This window comes from Glossina fuscipes, unplaced genomic scaffold, assembly GCF_014805625.2.
Source record: "Glossina fuscipes isolate IAEA_lab_2018 unplaced genomic scaffold, Yale_Gfus_2 3, whole genome shotgun sequence".
Taxonomy (NCBI): domain Eukaryota; kingdom Metazoa; phylum Arthropoda; class Insecta; order Diptera; family Glossinidae; genus Glossina; species Glossina fuscipes.
This window is the reverse complement of record NW_023998417.1, coordinates 5456673-5477296: the sequence shown is the minus strand read 5'-3', so window position 1 is coordinate 5477296 and position 20624 is coordinate 5456673. Positions and strand designations below refer to the sequence as shown.

Here is a 20624-nt window from a genome sequence, read left to right as displayed (position 1 = left end):
ATATATATATATATATATGGTAGGCGATATATATATATATATATATAGAAAAGGATCTTTGTGGAATAGAGAACATTTACGCTTAACCAAGTTTTACATAATAGAAAGCTTGTGTAGCAAGAGAGATAGAGAGAGAGAGAGATAGAGAGAGAGAGAGAGAGAGAGAGAGAGAGAGAGAGAGAGAGAGAAAGTTTTTATATAAAACATTTAAGAAGTACTTCAGATAGCCTATATTCTACTCTATATAGCCTATAGCTTCTATAAGCCTGTAATAAAAGCTCGTTAGCTATTCACTAAATAAACGAGCTAATTAAAATTAGAATAAAAGTTAAAAAAAAAAGAGAAGAAGAGTTAATAGTTGTTTACATTTTAGCAGTTAAAAATATATATACTCAAGTAAGTTATATAAATATTATAAGCAAATAGTAAAAATAGTAGCATTTATAGATGGTGGTTGTGGTAATTAGTTTACGACGACGACTCTTAATTTTCAAATAATTTTTAAATTATAATAAATATTAAACAACAACAAAAACAACAACAGTTGTATTATTATGGTTGTTCTTTTAAGTTTGTTGTTTTTTTAGGTTTTTGTTTCTTCTATAGTTAAGTTATTAAATAAAAATTGTTTGAAAAATAAAAAAAAAAAAAAAAATTGATAAAAATTGTGCAGACGTACCAAAGAGGGTAAATAGAGCATCAGGCGTGACCATCTACAGAAAAAAGAGAGAAAAATAGAGATTTTTCCAGATTAGCAAGAGTTTGTAAAAAAATGATAAAAATTAAAAAAGGAAAAAAGTAGATAATTTCTAAATAAATTAAAAACAAAAAAAAAACAAAACAAGTAAAGAGTTTTTCAAATACAAAGAAAATTTGCAATTTTTATTTAATTAATATTCAAAATCAATTATCAATCAATCGTTTAATGGCTGATACGAATTGAGTTTGATGATAAATTTTTCTTTCTCTTGTAAAAAAAAAAAACTCTTTTTACTTTCGATTTGAAGGGAAAAAATTGTGAAAATTTATGTCAGTGAGAAAAATGAGAAACGAAATACTATGAATAAAAATGCAAACACAAGAGAGTTATATTTGGAGAAAAAAAAAAAAAAAAAGAATTCACATATGCATATGTGTCGAAAAAAAGGTGTTCCAAATTGATTTGAAATTTTATTTTTGTACAGAGAAATCTTAGAAACGTACTTACATATATAATGTATAGCATTTGGCAAATAAGCTGCTCCGGTTGTTTGGACTGACTAGACTTATTTATTAACCGGATCAGGCTGATCGATTGGTTAACTTAATTTACTTAGAGCTATTCAGGGGTGAAGCAAAAGCCCGGATTAAATTGATTATATCAAAACTGGGCTGAGTGTTGATCGATTCTCATCACTAACGCGTGTTGATATACAGATCAGAAATAAGCTAAATGAAATGACTTTACTGAACAGGCTGGGCTGAAGAAGAATATTTGACAATTTTTGACCAAACGACAAGCCTTGCCAGCGATCTAACTTATAGTTCATAGACTACGAAAACTTATTTGTGATAACCGAATCGTAGGCATGACATAAAACACCTGACAAAAATCATTCGATTTGGTTTGATCCGATGGGATTTACCTAACACAGATAGATTGACTAAATTGTACTAAACCTCACATGCGTAGTACTCTTCTATTCTAGTAATTGATTCATGTTTTATTTATTAGAAAGTAAATAATAATATGCTACAAGAGAATACCGGAATTTGAAAAAAAAAAAACAAAATACATCAATACATCATTTCATTATGGTACACCTTGTTTATGTTTATGTGAAAATATATGCCATAATAAATAGAAACGTATCGAGTGTGAAAATTGAAGGTGAAAAAAATAAACTTTAGAAATTAATGAAAAAAAAAAAAAGGAAAAAAAATTTTGGACTTTATGAGAAAAATCCATTAAATATGGAAATGAAAAATAAACATTATTGTGAAGCTAGGTTAACGGTAATGCTCTATGAAATGTAAAAAAAAAAAAAAAAAAAAAAAAAAAAAAAAAAAAAAGGAAAAAGAAAAATGGAAAAATAGAAATATAATGGGAGAAAAAACTAAATGATTGTATCATTCAATATTAATATAAACATAAAAAATATTAAGAATGAAAAATGTTGATATTGATATATAAAAGGTACAAAACAAATATGAACTGTATTTATGTATATAATAAATACTTTAAACAAACAAATAAAGTGGGGAAAGGATGAAAATATATTATATAACAACACAAATATTTTAATGTATATAGAAGCACTTGATATATATATGAATTGATTTGGTTTGGTTGTTGGCTTCATTTTGTTTTATTTCTTATGGAAATATGATTTTTTTTTTATCTATATAGAGAGATGTATTTTTATATTATAATTGTTATGTTGAAAATATTAACTAATGATAAAATGAAGAAAAAATACATATGTTGTTTTTTTTTCTTAGATAATCTATTTTATAAATCTATCTACTCTATGGAGATGTTTGAGAAAAAGGTTCAAAAAGAGAACCTCTATCTACTACTGCTTGTATGTATATTATAAATGAAAGATAATAGAAATTATTTATATCAAATCCCACCTTTTTTTTTTCTTTTTTAATCTTATACAGTTTTATTGATTTAATTTTTTTTTTTAAATTGTTTATTTTACTTACCTCTTCATTTAAATTCGATACTAGCAAAACATTCGAGAAGCCACGCAACGCAGGAGTGGCTGTTTGTAGAGCACCGCTATTGGCAAGAGCAAATGCACCCAAATTTGGGATGCCGCTGCTATACCCACCGGCCAGTGGTGTGCCAATGCCAAGAGCAAACGGTGGTAACACACCAGGAGCACCAAGACCATTTACTAAATAGAAAAATAGTTCTACTTTTAATTTCAAATGTGAATAACATTTAATAATAATTACAATTTTCTCTTAAGATTACAAAAAGAGATAGGGACAGACACAGATAATAAGCGCAGTAGACGAGACAAACACAAATTATACATTAATATAAGAAAGGAAATAAGGATGCCGGAGTCGGTTGGGGTGGATATAATAAAAAGCTATTCATTACTCTGCGGCTATGTGGCATAAAAACTCTACGCTTTCAGGAAATTTTGATTTCTATTTCCTTCCTACCTCCTAATGAACGCCGCCATTGCTTTCTAATCGCTTTCACATTTTAGAATCCATTATAAATTTCTTAGGTCTTTATTTACCACCACTACTATGCAAAGGCGGTAGTAGCTACCTTCAGACGGAATAAATTTTCCATCAGGCTCAACATGATACCAATCAATTACAACAATTACTCAAATGAAAGTTCAATGGGTCAAATTAGGACCATTTTTATTAAATGAATTTCTTCTAAAAAATATTTTAACTAATGTACTGTAGATAGAAGAAGAAGGAGTTGGCTATATAATAAATATTTAAAATTTCAGTGCTTTCTAGCAAGCGTACAACAAAAAGGCCACAAAATTGTGTCAAGCTTGATATTTTTAAAACACTGCGGAAACTTTTTAATAGAATATTTTTTTTAGTGGGAACAACAAAATTAATTAATTGACAGAACTTATATAAAAGAAATTATCGGTCAAGAGAGAGCATAAAAGCGAAAAGTGAAGGAAGTAACAAATTAATATCATAAAAATGCAGTTATGTATGTAGTTAGCCACAATGAGAATTAATGGCAAACTATAAAGCATTGACACTTTGCGAGATTGTTGTTTTATTAATTAAGAATTTTTTAGAAATGTGCAAAGTCCCAACTGCTACGGAAAAGAATTATCCGAAATGGAAACTTAAATAATCTCGGCAATAATACCTGTATGCAATTGCCTAAAAACTTTTGAAGGACACTTTGGAGTAAGCAGAATGCACACAGCGACTTAAACACACGGTTACTCGTGTGCAACAATTGCGTTCAGATGGATGTTATTAATCATTGACTAGATTATGAAATATATCGACTATATTAAGACATGGCCGAATGAAAATTAGTGAACTAAAAACGGTCATAGATGTTAGAAGAGTAATCACTAGTTTAACTGTCAATCAATTTCTTCGAAGAGTCCAAGAGGAGGAGGATGGATTTTACAATTAAAGAAGTAAAAATATCCTTTAGATCGAGAAAATTGGATTCCCCGCGTATCTATCCGGTTTGGCTCGATAACTGTAAGTTTACGAGATCAGTTTTATTTATAAACATCTTGGATAGGCCACCGCCAGTGTCGTAAGAGTGCATTTCTTTTCCTGCAGAAGTTCTATTAAATAGCTGTATTTACCTGATTTAAAATGCGGATTATTTTGCGTTTGCATCTATGGGCGTGGGAAAGATTCAAGGAGAAGGAGAGGAGGAAAAAAAAATCTAAATTTATATATTTAACATATAAAAAAACTAACTAAAATTGAAAAATGGAAAGTTGTAGAGTGTTACCTATTTTATCACCTGTTAGTGAGGGCCTCTGACGGGCCGCTATCAATAGTAAATCGTTTGCATTGACTAAACCACCAGCTGTGGGCATAATATCGGCACCCGGTTCGCCAGGTGGTAACGATGGATTGGTAAAATCTCGTGATTTGTCATTATTATATTTGACATTGAGCGTTGTCATCTTGCTGTTGTCAATGCGCAGTGTACAGCAACCATTATAAATATTTTGACCATCCAATATGGTTTTGGCATGTTGAGCTGAGTGGGCATCCGGATATTGTATGAGGGCCTATATAATAATAACAACAAATGACAACAAAATAAGCATTAAAACAACAACAACAACAACAGAAACAATTATTAATAACAAATAATAATAATAATAATAATAATAATAATATATGTAAGCAGTAATAATAACTCTTCATTATTTTGCTACTCTTGCATTATATTTGCTCCTACTTTTCTCGCTTACCTGGAATGTATTGTTCTTCGTGAATGTGACAATTTTCAAAACTTTACCGAAGCGTTGGAAAATCTGATGTAGGATGTCCAGCGATACTGGATACAGTTGAGATTCAACAATAACTCGCAGCACGGTATTTGGTCCACCAGCATTGCTATTACCGCTGGCGGAATTCACAGCATTTGTATTATTCTGCAAAATTGCTACCGTGGTATCTGCATTAGTTGTGTTATTTGTATTATTAGTACCGCAAAGCGGCAACGGCGAGCCGGCAGCTGGTGATTGTATACGATAATCGGGTTGTATAGCATTCTAAAAGAGAGAATTATAGTAACAAAGTTTTATTTACAATATTTTTAGTTTTCTTAAAATTTCTTGTTTTTGTTATTGTTGTTAGCAAAATTAAGCTAAATCGGACAGGTAAGTAGTACCGTATATATCGAAAATCATATCTCATATATATATGTATCTATAGACATATAAATACGTATAGATGCTGCTATATATATATATATATAGATGCTGTAAAACTGATTTTTTAAACCTAAGGAATTGAAATTTTTACAACACATTTTCAATCTTATCCAACCGTGCGTTATTCGTTTACGTAGATAAACAAACACATATTCTGGCAATCTTTTTATACTTGAGTACCTTCCTAAAATATATATAATAGTCTACACCTGAAAGGTACGTGCTGAATATCTTTTTAACTGCAAACTTCAAATGATAACATTCAACAATGCTAGGTCGTCGCTCTGCAGGATTTTATCCTCTTCAAAGTGGTTGAAAACAAAAAAGAAATAAAAGAATAACAAAAATTGATTAGAATTGTTAAAGAGATGACACAGGTAGCAACAGTTATGCCAGCTATCACCACCGTAGGCTTAAAGAAGAGCGTAGAGAGCAGAAAAAGTTATGAAAACATAACGCACGTACTTCTTAACAATAAATTGGCAAAACTTTGAATTTTATACATACGAGGGCCGTACGAGAAGATTTATTTTCGTTTTTTTTTTTTTTTTCTTTTTCTTTATAAGGCAAAGAGAATAGAATTCAGATGGAGGAGATAGATTTGACGGGTAGGACTTGACTTGTTTTGCGCCTGTTATTAGGCTTTCGTTTTTACTCGGTAAAGACATTTTTTCGTACGGAAAACCACTGTAATTGCGGATTCAACACTATTCGAGAGTTTCTAATCAATCGTATGCGGATTGAATATACATTTTCCCCACAGAAACATTTGGTGATTGACAACGAAAGTTCATCAGTTTGAAATATTACACACAAGGTTTTCTACACGCAACTATATTGTGCGCCTTGCTAAGATATAAGAGTAGGCAAATAGAGAGCTTCAATAATTGGTACGCTTTCAGAATTCGCATCATTAGACACTAACATCATCTGTTACAAGATCTAATCTAGTTTACCCACAGATAGAGCGACAGCCTTGAACGTGTTCACTGCAGAATCGGCCCCCAAACGACTTTCCCCTACTGAACGAATTTCATCTATTGAAAGAAAACCTCTTTTAAATAGATTCTCCCTTTGCATGGAATGACAATGACATCATTTTTAATTTGAGAATTATTCGCAACACTAGATGCTTGTTGCATTTTGTCTCAATGAAAATGAGTATAAAACAAAACAGACTGAATAACATTATCTTTCTGCCATAATTCGTCCAGAATATCAGAATATCTTGTTAAATATGGACGTAGGGGTAAGTTACAGTGTTGATTTATCTCTCGATTTCTTTTTTCTATAGTAGAAGACAAGGTTTTGGCTTATGTCTACTTCTCTATTCGAAACCTCTATCACTTGGCTTGGTTGCATTTTGAAACTAGATCGCTTGCAATGTGGGGGTCTACCTCTTACCTGGTAAACTTAATGCGCACACCACGGAATCGTAACTGTTTTATATCATAAATATACCGCATCTAAATGCCTTATGTCGTAAAGGAGGAAATGGAATACTTTTATAGCTTATCTTGCCTGTTAGGTGTGGCACCATCCATTCAAGATAATCGAAGTTTTACTGCGTGCTTACCGACGAACCTGTAAAAGCCGAGATATAGTGCTATTTTGGCGTAACATGGTGAGACAAATCCCCAGTTTACTTTGCCACGCATTTTTGTATGAAGATGGCAAGAATAATAACTTGGGAGATAAAATGTGTAAAAAGATGCGTTCTTTAAGAAATTCTTCAACTTTTTATGCTTCTCTCGCATATATGTATATATTCTCATTTATAGAATTTAAAAAGAATTTTGTTTTCCTCTTTTACTTATAAACTATAACTTTACGAAAAATGGGAAAGCTAGATGAATATTAGGATAACGTCTACATGTGCGCATTTAGCAGAGTTTTATTATGTATGTACTCACGGTATATATATATATACGTGTGTTTGTAAATATATGTAAGAGGCAAACATACTTGAAAAAAATGCTTTCAAAAACATAGATTCTTAAGTAAACATTTTTTATAAAATGGTGAAAAACCAGAATTGCTTGTTGAATATTTTAATATTCTTAGTGACGAACAAGGAGGTTAAAAGAAGGACTAAGTTTGTCAGATTGTCTCGTCTAGTCTCGTTTTAAAAATAAATATAATATTCTTTTTATCACATATTAAAGAACGAATATATATATATATATATATATATATATATACCAACGAGGAAAGTATATTATTATTATACCAAATATGCATAAAACATTTATGCTCGTAATAATGTAGAGAAATGTTTGATGACTTTCGTAATGTGATACTTGAAACATTTTCAATTATTATCATTATTATTATTATGATTATGTGATCTCTTTTTTATTTCTTTATCTTCTCTTCTATTGTTAATGATGAGGAGTTTATGATTTTATAGCAAATGACAACAAAGGTTTTTTTTTTTTTGTTCTTTTTAATAAACTTGAAATTTGATATTAAGTGAAGGAATATTAAAATTAACTTCTTTGAAAAATACTTGCATAAGCAATGTGCAAGAGTTTTATCTTTAAATGAACAAAAAAAAAAAAACAAATAATATTATGACCAAAAAATATGATCAGTAATTAAATTAAATTGTGCGGGTATAGTAGAATAGGTAGATATCAGAAGTATTTTTTTTTTTTTTTTATATTTTGGTAATTCTAGGAAAAATTTCACATCATAAACATTACAAGTGTTTCAGCAGAGCGCACGAGGAGTTGGTTACCGACAATCATTATTACAAGATATAACACTTTCATCTACGCATACCACCGATGTTTGGATCTGTACGTGTTGAATCAATCTGCTCTTGAAAAACTGGAAATTAATATCGATACTTGGAATAGACATAGCCACCCCCAGCGAAATCAATATAGTAAGTCATCAAAATCGATCTATGAAACGCCTATAAACCTCATACGGGATTCCTAAAATTTATGGCAACTGTGATTATCAGACCTGAATTTCAATTTGATACGTTGAGAGAAGTCAAGGTAGTTGCTACAAGTTCTTCCTTTTCGCAACGTGTCCAAAAATGATCTTGAAGGGTGGCAGATATAAGCGATTAGCTTCGAGACGAATAGAATATGTATATATTCCTGCGCAGTACAGGGGCTTTGGCTCGCAAGGGGACAGCTAGAGCTAGACAGCAAGCATAAAGTCCCCAAAAATATTCACGGGGGGGATCATCAAATTAAATTGATCGACGTATACCGACAAGTTAAAGAAGGAACTCTGTTAATAGGTGTTGCTCTTACTCAGAGACCTGGCGTATTTATCAGAAATTAAATTCTAGTTTACTTCACACGGCATTGAATTTAATAATAAAAAAATATATATATATATATATTTCGAATATTTCCTCTCTATATTATACCTTTTGGGAATATTATATAAAATTTTCTTCTTCAATTTGATTCATTATAATATGTTCTTGAATGTCATTACAGCCACTAGTGTTATATTTCTTTTAAAAATATTGGTTAAATTGAATTCACAAACAACCCGAGGTAGGTGTAAACAAAGCCAAAATGCTAATGCGTTAAGAAAAAATGCTTAAGAATAATGCACTTGAGGGATTAAATATATATATATATATATATATACATATATAGAGCAATGAAAAGAACGATGAAAATGAGCAAAAAAGTCATCAATTGTGGCCGAATCGTAGACACTTATCTATATAAAAAAAAAGCTATCGCTCTACTAAACTACATTGAGTGCTCGTCCATTTTTCAAAGCAATGTCCTTCGCTATTTGTGAGTTATTTAAAGACAACATTTTTTCTTCATTAATTTTTTTTTTTTTTTCAACTATTGTTAAGCGTAACTCCTTACCATAAAACCAAGATCTGAAGAAAAAGAGTCAAGTAAGTCCATAAAGTTTCAAATTTTAATACTAAATCAAGATGAATTTCGCTTTCAAGTCAATGTAGAGGATGTTATATGCAAATGGCATGAGAAAATTAACATACTTGTGTCTTCGTCCAGTGATGCATATAAAAATATTTAAAAAGAAAAGGAAAAATCACTTAAAAACGACAAACGTTCATTTACACGCACGTATCCCCGTCAGTTTTGTCGAATGGAAAACTATAACAATAAAAGCTTTTAACAAAAAAAAAAAAAAAACTTTATAAAAATTTACAAAGTTTTGCTTTTACTTTTCCTTCACTGCTCTCTCTGTGCTCTGCTGCTGCTGCTGCTGGTGCTGCTTGCCGTTTGTTGTTTGACGTTTCAGAAAACAATGAAAAGTTTGGTTATAAAATAAAATAAAAAATTAAAAAAAAAAAATAAATAAATAAATAAGTAAAAAAACAAACTAACAATGATGATAATAATCCTCTAAATTTTTTCCTTTTTTTTGTTTTTGTTTTTTTTTCCTTTTTGTCTTAATATAGAAGAAGAAAAAAACTACTTGAACACGACATTTTTGAGGCAAAGATCCTTAAAATAAACCGCAAACCCAACACATTCTCTTAACCTGTTTCTTTATATTTACTTAAATATGTGGACACAATTATTATGATGGTATATGCATTATCGTGTGCAAGTATGTATGTATGTATGTATGTATGTATGTATGTAAAGATGATGACGTCAAAATAATAATAATAAAATGAAAGTTTAACAAAAACAAACAACAAAGTGTTGCAATTGCACGCTTAACTCTTTTGTATAATATTTCTGGCTCGATGAGTTCTCCTTTTTCTTCTTCAATTCTTGTTGGTTGAGCTCGCCCTTTTGTTTTAACAACTAAAGTTGTGTAGTAATAAGAAAGCAAAAAAAAAAACAGAAAAACAGAAAAAATGAAAAAAGCCAAAACAATGACAAGTAGTTTGTTTTTATTAAAAATTTCACAAATATTATTGTTTATGTCCTTTCATTTTTACAGTGCAACACAAAGTTGTCGCATAAAATAAGTGCACAGAAAGTTTTAAGCGCGACCGCCGCAGCATTTAGTTTACAACGACTAGACGAAGCATGCATAATAGGACGGCATAGACGATGCTAGGAGCGATTTAGTTTTTATTAACGGAATAGAGTCTTCTTGATAGACAAAAGCACTGACTTTAACCGATATGGGAAATTCTTAATATTTGTTTGCAAAGAGCAATGAAATTAATAATAAAAAAAAAAAAAAAAAAAAAAAAAAATTTATTGAACTTTTATTCAATGAGATTTTTATTGAAAGTAGTTGTGCGTCACTTTTCGAATTATTTTATGCGATCGCACTTGCATTTTACGAATGGTACCTACCAGTTGATAAGTGAAGACATTTAATTTGAATTGAAATGAGTTTTTTTTTCGATCCTCGACATAAGTTGGCATATCACTTATTACATTCAGATCAAAAATCGAGAAGAAAGTTAGCGCAAAGAAAATACGAAATTGAAAGGAAATAGTGAACAAACGAAATTGAAGGCATTCACTGCGTGAAAGCATAAATTTTAAAATATTATCCACGTCAAGGTATGACGATTACTATACTATTCTAAAATCAAGGAGATATATAAATTATATATAACGATAATTTTGTATGAAAGTGAAGCAGATCTAGCTTAGGGCACAGTTTGTCTACCGATATTCATAAAAAGGATAATTTCATTCGTTTTGCGCATGAAGGAAGGAGCTACTGCCCATCTATCCAGGTTGGTACGTAGAATAAGAATTTTGCACCGAAACGATAACAAGAGTTTCGAGGTCGTACTTTTTGGACACTGTTATAAAAATGGAAGCAAGCAATAGGTCTTCGCAACCAACTTGATCCGAGTTAGGTTCGCGGGGAAGGTACTGCAATTCACATCAATGCTGCTACGAGTTTTGCGAACTTCTTTGTCTAAGAAATCGCGATACCATGGTCTTTGAGGCATTGCGCGTCCATTTTCGCCTCTATTGCTTCAATTCTCATAGTTGGTAGCGTGATGGCGGCTTTTTTTTGTTGGTTCGTTCCTTCAACGGCACCCACCAGCAGATCCAATATTTCCAGTGTCCACCATTTTTGAAAAACATACCTAGTCACTTAATTCGGGTGTTTGTGCATGGGAATATGAAAACAAAAGGTAGACAAATTAAGGATTTGCGCACAATGGGTAATGGTTGAGAAGAAGACCGACCCTTCTCGTATTTCTCGGCACCTGTTGTCAGAAAAATAAACGGACAGCTACTCGATAGGTTGCGGAATTGATAACTGATTGTCTTTCGTTTAATCTCTCGAAGAGGTTTGAGTACATCTAGATGATGCCATTGCCGAAAAAGTCAAACGTATGCAAATTGCATTGAAAATGTAATGGTGCTCTGAAATTAAGCTGAAGACAAGCAAAAATTTGGGGAAGATGAAGTCACTAGATCTCTGCGCATTCACTTCTTATTCAAAAGTTTTATATCAATAGTCACAGATTTTTATCTAAATATTGGTCTCCATGTTTGTTATCAATGCTTAAAAATGTTTTATATATGTGAAGGTCGGTATATGGGGGTCTTCGTAGATGTTATGGTGTGAAATTATTGCAACTGTCTCCTGTGGGGCCTTAACACGTCAGAAACTTTCAAATCTGAATTTCGATATCTAAAAAAACAAGATGCAGCTTTAAAAAATTACTTGCCCCTCAATAATGAAATTGCGAAAGACATGCCTCCTTTATGCATTTTTTCGTTCAAAGGGATTAAAGAATTACTCTTTAGAATAAAGTTGAAACATAGTTTAGCGCTTCTCAAATCTAATCTGAACTAAAAATAATTGTTATGTTGATTTAAAATAACACATAGCAGGTTGAATAAGGATCGGTCGATTTCGTGTTCTAGGGATGTCCGCAGTAAAATTTCGAGAGTTTAAATTAAAGCAAGTGAACACCGTGCGATCTTTTCGAATATTGCTCGAAACTCGAATCGTATTATGACACTCTCCAATAATAAAATTCCAAGGCAATCAGATGAAAAAGCTAAGAGAGGAATGGTAAAGGCAGAGTGGATAGTGAAGATATTTCGTTGTTTTACTTGTGAAGAGAACACGTGCAGGTAGTACATGTGTGCAATGTATTAAAATAGGGAAGATAATTGATTCTCGCTTAAAAATGCTGTTCGTGTTGGATGGAAAATTTGGCCAGAGTTGATTGCTCAATCATTAACTTTCGCCAAGAATTTTAAATTTAAACGAAATATATATTTACCGTATAGCAGCACAGGGCGAACAAAATGGAAAACTTGCCCTTATGTTAAATTGTTAATGAGCTCACTCACTACTCGTCTTTCTCATGAGTTCCGTTTCAAGAGATATATTTATTTGCTTTCTAAACAACAAATTGAACGTTAAATTTTGCATAACTTGCACCATTGAAGTGAAATGTTAGGGAAAATATAACGCAATGTAAACTTTTTTTTAACACCAAGAGAGCAGCAACAAGTAATAGTTTTTTTTTTTCATATTTTTTTTTTTTTTTGATGCAGTGCACAACTGAAATTTATCGAAAAAGTTTTACACTGAAGATAATCGCATGGTATTAGAACATTTTGATGCATCTCTCATAGAGTTTACAAAATTGTTTTACTTTTCTTTTTTTTTTCTTCTTTTTGCTTTATTTTTGCTTTTTTATCTCTATCGTTTTTTTTTTTTTTTTGTTTTGTTTTTTTTTTTTTTTTTTTTAATACATTTAGATCGTGTTTCGAAAGCGTAATGGAAGCTTTTACAGCATCAAAAGGATTTGCAATATGTAACGATTTATATAGACGGGAATCTATTTAAAGTGCGGTTAGAGCGGGAGTGTGTGTGATTGCGAGTGAACATATTTTCTCTTTCCAATATCTCTCCTACATGTGTAGTATTTTACTTTACACAACACAAAATAAACCGATATTTTTGTATTATATGACATTTTGATTAGCAGCATGTGTGCACACATATATATAAAGTAATGTTAATATTGTGACTTAAGAAAAAGCACAATATAAAAAAAAACTCATACTTCATGACAAAAACAATGTAAACAAGATTATTCATGAATGAATGAATAGCTTTAACCACTATAAAGGCATCAAATAACAATAGCAAATCAGCATAATGTATATATATACATATATATATATGTATAAGTAAGCATTTATTTGTATGGTGTATGTATGGTGAGCAAATACAATATACATTGAACTTAATGCGAATGTATTAACACACATGTCGACTGAAAGATATACAATTTTCTCATCGGTCCGATAAATCAGAATACAAATCCTGTTTATTTTCACTTTTTGAATACCTTTTCAATAACACAATTCCTTTACTGTTATTACTATTTTTCTTAAGCTAAATCCTATGTCGTGTGTGTTATGTGAAAAAAAAAAATGTGAAAAAAAATTCATCTCAATTTTTAGACATGACATTAAATGTATGCTTAACTCTTCCCATAAATTCTTCAGAAATACGAACATAAATAAATGCCTTTAATGGGAACCTTTTCAATAACATATAGGGGACGTTTAGTTCTTATTTGCTATTTAGAAGACCATTGTGTCAAAGCGTTTCCATTTAGTTCCGTTTGACTTTTTCACTTCATTGCTTTTTATGTTTCCGAATAATGGGGGGGCTTGACTTCTAAAAACCCTAAACCCTATAGCGCACGATCGATTTTGATTTTCTACCGTAAAAATTGAGAGAAATCTAACATGTGGCATAAAATATGTTTATAGTCACAAATGCAGTGTGACAGACAATAAACGTACTTTAGGCAGACTGCAGATCACAACAAAATCATCTGACATAAATATTTAGTAACAGCTTTTTGGCTTGGGGAGACATTGTTCCATACGACTACGGATGGGGTATACAAAGGTCTGACCGACATTCCCAACATATCGTCACTTTTTTAAGTTATGCATTATATAACAAGGCGGTATTGTCATTCTCTTTTCAATTCAAGTCGAGGATATCTTTGTCAATCGGTGTTGGCCTAATTTGCGTTTACCCTTTTATTTATTGAGCAGAATTATGAAAGTATGACTTTTACACAGCTACTGGCTACATTTCTATGGTTTACTTTAGGACTGGATGCAATTAAGAGGCCAGTTTCCAAAAGATAGGCGAGGAAGAATAGTTGGAGGAAAATATCATCTTAGTCGTTCGGGTGAAAAAAGAAGAATCTTTGCAACAATCATCTTTTTTTGGGTGTGATTTCTTAGCACAAAAGGCGAAAGTTCGTGTCCCTCTTTGTTTTGTGCTAATGTTTGTCCAATTATTTGAATTATTGTCAATAGCTGTCAACTAACTATTAAGGATAACTAGTAGTTCGTTCGGTTCATTTCAATGTGAAGTTAGTAGACAGTTCTTCTTCTTGTAACAGGTATCTCTATATAAATATATTTGTTAGTAGTGTAGTAGTAGTTAATGTGAACGATGACGCGGGAAGTTCTTTGCAATATCCGAGTGAAAAATTCTCCAACAAGTTTAGTTTCTTAAATGTTTAAATTTTGTCTTACTCCTCGCAGGATATCAGAGATATTATGAAACAAGATGATTAAATCAATAGCCGTTCATTCGAATTATATTATATGTACATATATTTACATTTACATATCTTGTACATGCTAAATACATACGTTGTATGCACTGTTACATTGCCACGCGTGGCTTTATAATTACAATAATAGTAAGGAAGAAATTTATCGGTTGTGACCGAATTTTTTATACCCATCATCACCCCTATCCTATTTTTTTAGAATAATTTAGTGGAAACTTATATCGTTTATCTGTTTTAGTTTTTGAGTAACGAGCAAGAGAGAGGAAAAAGCGAAAGTGTTCACGTTTTTTGTTATATAACAGTCTGGGCGTGAAAGTGGCCGATATCTTCATTTTTGCGAAGGGGAGAATGTTTATCACAGATACCATGCTGTTGAGCAAACAGACAGACGGACAGACATGTTTAGATGAATTCCGAATTTGAAATTGACTAAGAATTTAAATACTTTATGGTATTTTTGAAACTTGACTCTATGCGTTATATAAAGGTATTTTCTCTCGCTCTCTATAACACTGGGGGCGCTTAGTCAATTTTTACCACTTTTGTGCTGCCACATTGCCCATAGAATATACGTTAAAATTTTCGTGGATTTATTTCTTGTGGTTTATAAGAAATCTCAGTACGTGATAGAGTAGGCGTCTTTCGACTAACCTTCGTGCACACGAACTTTCAATATATCCACCACTAAATGTGTAATCGATACCTTTTTTTTACGGCCAGGAGGAGAATGTTTACAATAGACATTACACACAGGCGAGCAGACGGACGGATCAAGAATATGTATACTTTATGGGTTAATCTCAGCCTTCAGTGATAGGTAAAGGCTCATTATTAACCAATGGCGCCCGCCCGCATCTTTCAAAACAGCGTTCGTTGTTTAGCTAAAGACTTTTAGCTAAATATCTCGTAAATTTCGGACATGACATGAATACTTTTACGATTTTCTGATTAATTTTTAATTGAGTAAATTGACTAATGAGGCTCTCTCAACTTCTTCTCCCTGCTGAAGAGACAAGATTAATCCTATCCACCCTTACTCTTTATGTGAAGAGAATTTATATCTTCATATATTTCTTGGTATCTTTACAAACAGAATCCGCAATAGTATGCGAAGTGTATGTATATGTTTTGATGACAGCACCACTCGATTTCTGTATGTGTTAATTCACGTTTCCATATTCAATACATTTATATGCGGACGTGCTTATCCATTTTGGTTTATTACTCGGTATTGTTTTCGTTATTGTTGTTGTTATTGTTTTATTTAGTAATTTGTGTAATCATTATAATTGGCAGTTTTGCAAAGGTAAACAATAGCACATAACCGCATATAATGTGTACTATTTTATGCATACATTATATCATATGTACCGTGAGGTGTGGTGTAGGCGTTCAATGAATATAGCAACAAACAAAATACGTTGGTTGGTTGGTTGGTTGGTTGAAGGTTTTGAGAAAAAGTGATAAACTCAACTAACACCTAGCGTTTAATTTTTACAATGCATTTACAAAGGATGGCCGAAAAGGAGAGGGTGGTTGGGGCTGGGCAGTGAAAATGCACATACACATTAATAAATAGGACATAGTGCATATATCAGGTAGTAGTAATTAATTAACAGGACACAGGCAAGCAGGCACGCAGGCAGGCAAGCAGGCAGGCAGGCAAGCAGGTAAGCAAAGCGCTTAGTGGCTGGTCAAGCTTGGACTATTGAATAAATGATTAAAATGTTTTAAGTTAATTGTACACTTTATGTGCAATGAACGAACGATGAATACGATTTAGAAGACGAGAGTATGCGTCAAGCATTGATTATCGTTTTGATTAAATATGCAAAAATAATATGAGTATAATTTATTCCTTTGAAAGGCGATATTATAGAATAGCAAATTTTTAATTTTGATAAAAGCATTCATCACATCACATCCTAAACTGAACTATATATTGTTCCCTTGTAGCCGAACATATCCGTTTTTCCTTCCGTTTCTTTACCAGTTTAATAGACGAAAGATTGTTGGGGTTTTATATTTTGGTGTTTTTTTTTTTTTCTTTCTCACCTGCTTACATACAACTCACATATATATACACACACACACACACACACACACACACACACACACTTATATTTATGTATATATATTGCTGCGTAAGATTCGTAGGTGATAGACAACACACAAGCACAACGACAATGTACTGATATGTAGTTAGGATATATGTGGAGTAAATAGTAAATAGCAGTGTAAGATATGTATTTGAATGTTATTTACACACAATGGCAAACACAATGTTGATGAAATAAGAATAAGATGAAGTTCGTTGCATGCAACACAACAACAACAACAACGGCAATATTCTCCCCTTAATACATTGCTTTCAGCAATAATAACAATGTCAACAATGGCAAAAAGCATTCGTTTGGCAAAAATGTTATAAATGTGACAAAAACCTCAAAAAATGACAAAAAGAGAAAAAAAATTACAAAAAAAAAAATCAAAAACACATTGAAATTGAAATCTATGGATTTTCTAAGATTTTAGCTACGTGTGTAAAGAAGATTCCAACCCCCTCCCCCCCCTGTCCCCACCTCACCACTCACATCCATACGCACATATCCAATACGTAAACGAATAAAGAAATATGTCTGTTCGTCTGTCTTGATGATGATGATGGCGATGACTTTACTTTTTGTTGCTTTGCTTTTGTCGTGTGTCGTCGTACATGCTGAAGATTAGTTATAGTTAAGCCAAGTGCGACATCGCTCAACCCATACAACAAAAAGTATTCGTTGATTTGTACAGTACTGTGCATCATCTAAATCCGTTGAATGAATGGTGACAAGCAAAAAACAAAAAAAAAAAAGCACATAGAACACAGAAAAAGGTAATCACACAAAAATGCTGCCGTTGTCAGAGACACAAAACGCACATCGTACACGTTTGTTTAGCGCTTTGTTAGCGTTATTGGGTGGTGTATACAACAGTTGCTCCTGTTTGCGCAAAGCAAACTTCAAATGACCTTTCTCTCTCCTATTTCTTTTCTTGAACAACAACAACAACAACATCACCAATCACACACTATTGGTTAGTGTTATTTTTTGAAATCTTCTGCAAATGTTTAGTGACGATATATGGGTAGCCATCGACTGACCACACCATACATAAGCCGACTTTTGTTCATTCATTTATTCAAGCTACGAAAAAATTATTGCAAACTGATTTTAAGCAATTTTTTTAATAGACTTTTTTTTTTTTTTTTTTTTGATCTCAATATATATATTGGCATCGGAATATAGACGATAATGACATTAGCAAGAACCTACAATTATATTACTGGCATAGAGAAAACATTTCGAGTTTTGGTTTAAAAAGAAAAAAAAAAAAAAGAAAAGGAAAACAAAGAATGCTAAGAGGGCGAAAAAAGACCGCAAACGAAGTAACGAGGACATGTTAACATTTTAATTAATTGGAAACGTAAACGTAATTGTTTGTTGTAGTTGTTTTACTGCTTGTTGCTTTTTGTGTTGCTCCTACCGATTACCATGCATCATTAGATCATTGTTGCAACTGGCAACAACACAGCCCGAAAGTGAGTGTCGACAAAGAAATGAATGAATGCTTGATGCGTACAGAAATTCTCTTGTACGCCACAGGCTTTAAATCTGTTAAATGAGAAAATAACATGCATTGAGTTTGTTTTTTGTTGCTTTTTTTGTTGTTGTTTTTTTTTTTTTTTTTGTGTTTCTCCTTTAAAAGAAGCTGCTCAATGTAAACAGTAAGTACACAGAACATGTACATCTATGCAAACTTCTGATATATACATCGAACGTAACAAACAAGTCGTGCAGAATTTAACATAGAACGAAACAAGTTCGCTTTGTTATTGTTATCAGGCAATGAAGATAATATGTTCTTGTATATGCCTTTAATTGTTATAACTAGCAATGGCATGAATATTTACATATAAAACACATATTGTGTGGGTGTGATTTTTCTTAAACTTGCTTGCGCACACAACAACAAATGAGTAGGAACCAAAAGCAAGCAAAGGAAATTATTATGGGAACTCGGAAATATACTCCGATATTTATCTTGCCTAATTATAGGAGTGCGTGTGTGTGTATGTGCGTATGCAACGAGACTTCACATTTAGACGCATAAGCAGACAAGTAAGCGGATTTTGCATATTTAAAAGGATATAGTTATACTTATGCCGTTCTATTTGACTTATAGCGGGCGAGCAACACATTAAGGTGCAAAGTTGCTTAGGAATGATCAATATCTTGAGGATATCTTGAAAAGTTGCGATTTCTTCGACTATGATTGATAATAAAACGAGAGTTTAAAGGCTAACCAACAATTTTCTACATGTTGCATGTTTGATATGTTTTAAAAAAGAATTCTTTCAAATGAAATTTTCTCCGCGACATTCCGCCTACTTTTTTAAGGGGATGCACCTACTATTCCGTTTTGGATAGTAGCTAAGAATAAGTCTTCGATTCGCTGGGTAGTAGAAGACCGAGTCTTCCGCATCAAACAGAATGCTCAAAATCGTGAAATATTTTGGGCCGCAAGATAATTGAGGAAAGGAAAATCTTGGTTGGGCGAAAATGAGACAAGACAATAGTGTTATTGTTCTGAGTTCATCAGAACGCTGCTTTGATAGGCAAAGTGAGAGGACGTTAAGCCATGAAGTTCTTTTAGCTCTTCCTCTCTCCCTCTCGCCGCATTTTTGCCCCAGTAATATAAATAATAAAATAAATATGATTATTTGAAACCTTTTGAAGAAAATAAGCTCAGAGAACCTGAAATAAGAATATTTCTGAGAGAGACGCATTAAACATAGGGAAAATGTTTCACGGACAAAGACATCATGAAATGTGCCGTGACGGAAGCCTTCGATCTATGCAACGGAGACAACCGATAAAGATCGAAGAAGGGGGCGAGAGAATCATTCAAAAATCAAGATCATGTTCACAATTTGCTTCGATTATTGCAGCGTGTTGTGAATATTTTCTGCTAAGCCAAGCTGGTAATAAGGAGGAATATTATCATTCGAGTGATATGATGAAGAAATTGATTTTCATTTTCATTTTTCGATATAAGATCTAATTGATAGTATAATTTGTTTTTCCAATAACAAAAACAAAAATCAATCCGAAATATTATATATTAGTTATTAAATATTATGTGTACTTACACCGTGGTTTTGATCCGTTTTCAATTCACGATGATTTGAAAATTGTACGTAGACCATGCGGCCGCGCATTTGTGGCGGATTAACGGTATAACAGGAGACCATCGATGTGGCCGAAACTTCGTCGGTCATTTCGAGAAATGCTTGATTTTTACCCTTCAATACGAGTACGTTGTTTACACGACCGAATGGTACGCCAAGCGCTACTACATCGGCGTCACTTGATTCATTTGGAATGTTACGCAAATGTATTACTTTTGAGGGTTTACCTAAAAAGCAGACATCAAAAGAATAGAAGAAAAAAGTTAAGGTTAATGAATATAATTAATTTGAACGAACAGATAACTTTAAAAACAATGTTTTATACAAAAATTATAAAGTGTATGCATATTTTTATGTCATCTAAAAGAATCCGAAGCATTTTGGTGGCAAATTGCTTTAATGCGCCTGAAATCCCTTTAAATAACAAAAAAAAAAAAAAAACAAAAAAAAGAAAGGAGATTATAAGCTT

At 32.2% G+C, this 20624-nt stretch overlaps 1 protein-coding gene across 7 annotated transcripts in view; it reads right to left on the bottom strand.

Moving 5' to 3' along the window:
* Positions 1 to 20624, bottom strand: part of LOC119635153 (polypyrimidine tract-binding protein 2) — a 246453-nt gene that overhangs the window by 29645 nt on the left and 196184 nt on the right. For 5 of the 7 annotated variants that reach the window (XM_038029762.1, XM_038029763.1, XM_038029764.1 and 2 more), the window contains 5 exons: positions 20117 to 20382; positions 4935 to 5237; positions 4475 to 4748; positions 2692 to 2903; positions 680 to 713 (listed from right to left, as the gene is read on the bottom strand). In XM_038029762.1, the coding sequence (XP_037885690.1) occupies positions 680 to 713; positions 2692 to 2903; positions 4475 to 4748; positions 4935 to 5237; positions 20117 to 20382 (1089 nt within the window). Of the gene's footprint in view, positions 1 to 679; positions 714 to 2691; positions 2904 to 4462; positions 4749 to 4934; positions 5238 to 20116; positions 20383 to 20624 lie in introns of all 7 variants that reach the window. The other 2 variants (XM_038029765.1, XM_038029766.1) reach the window with 2 other exon arrangements.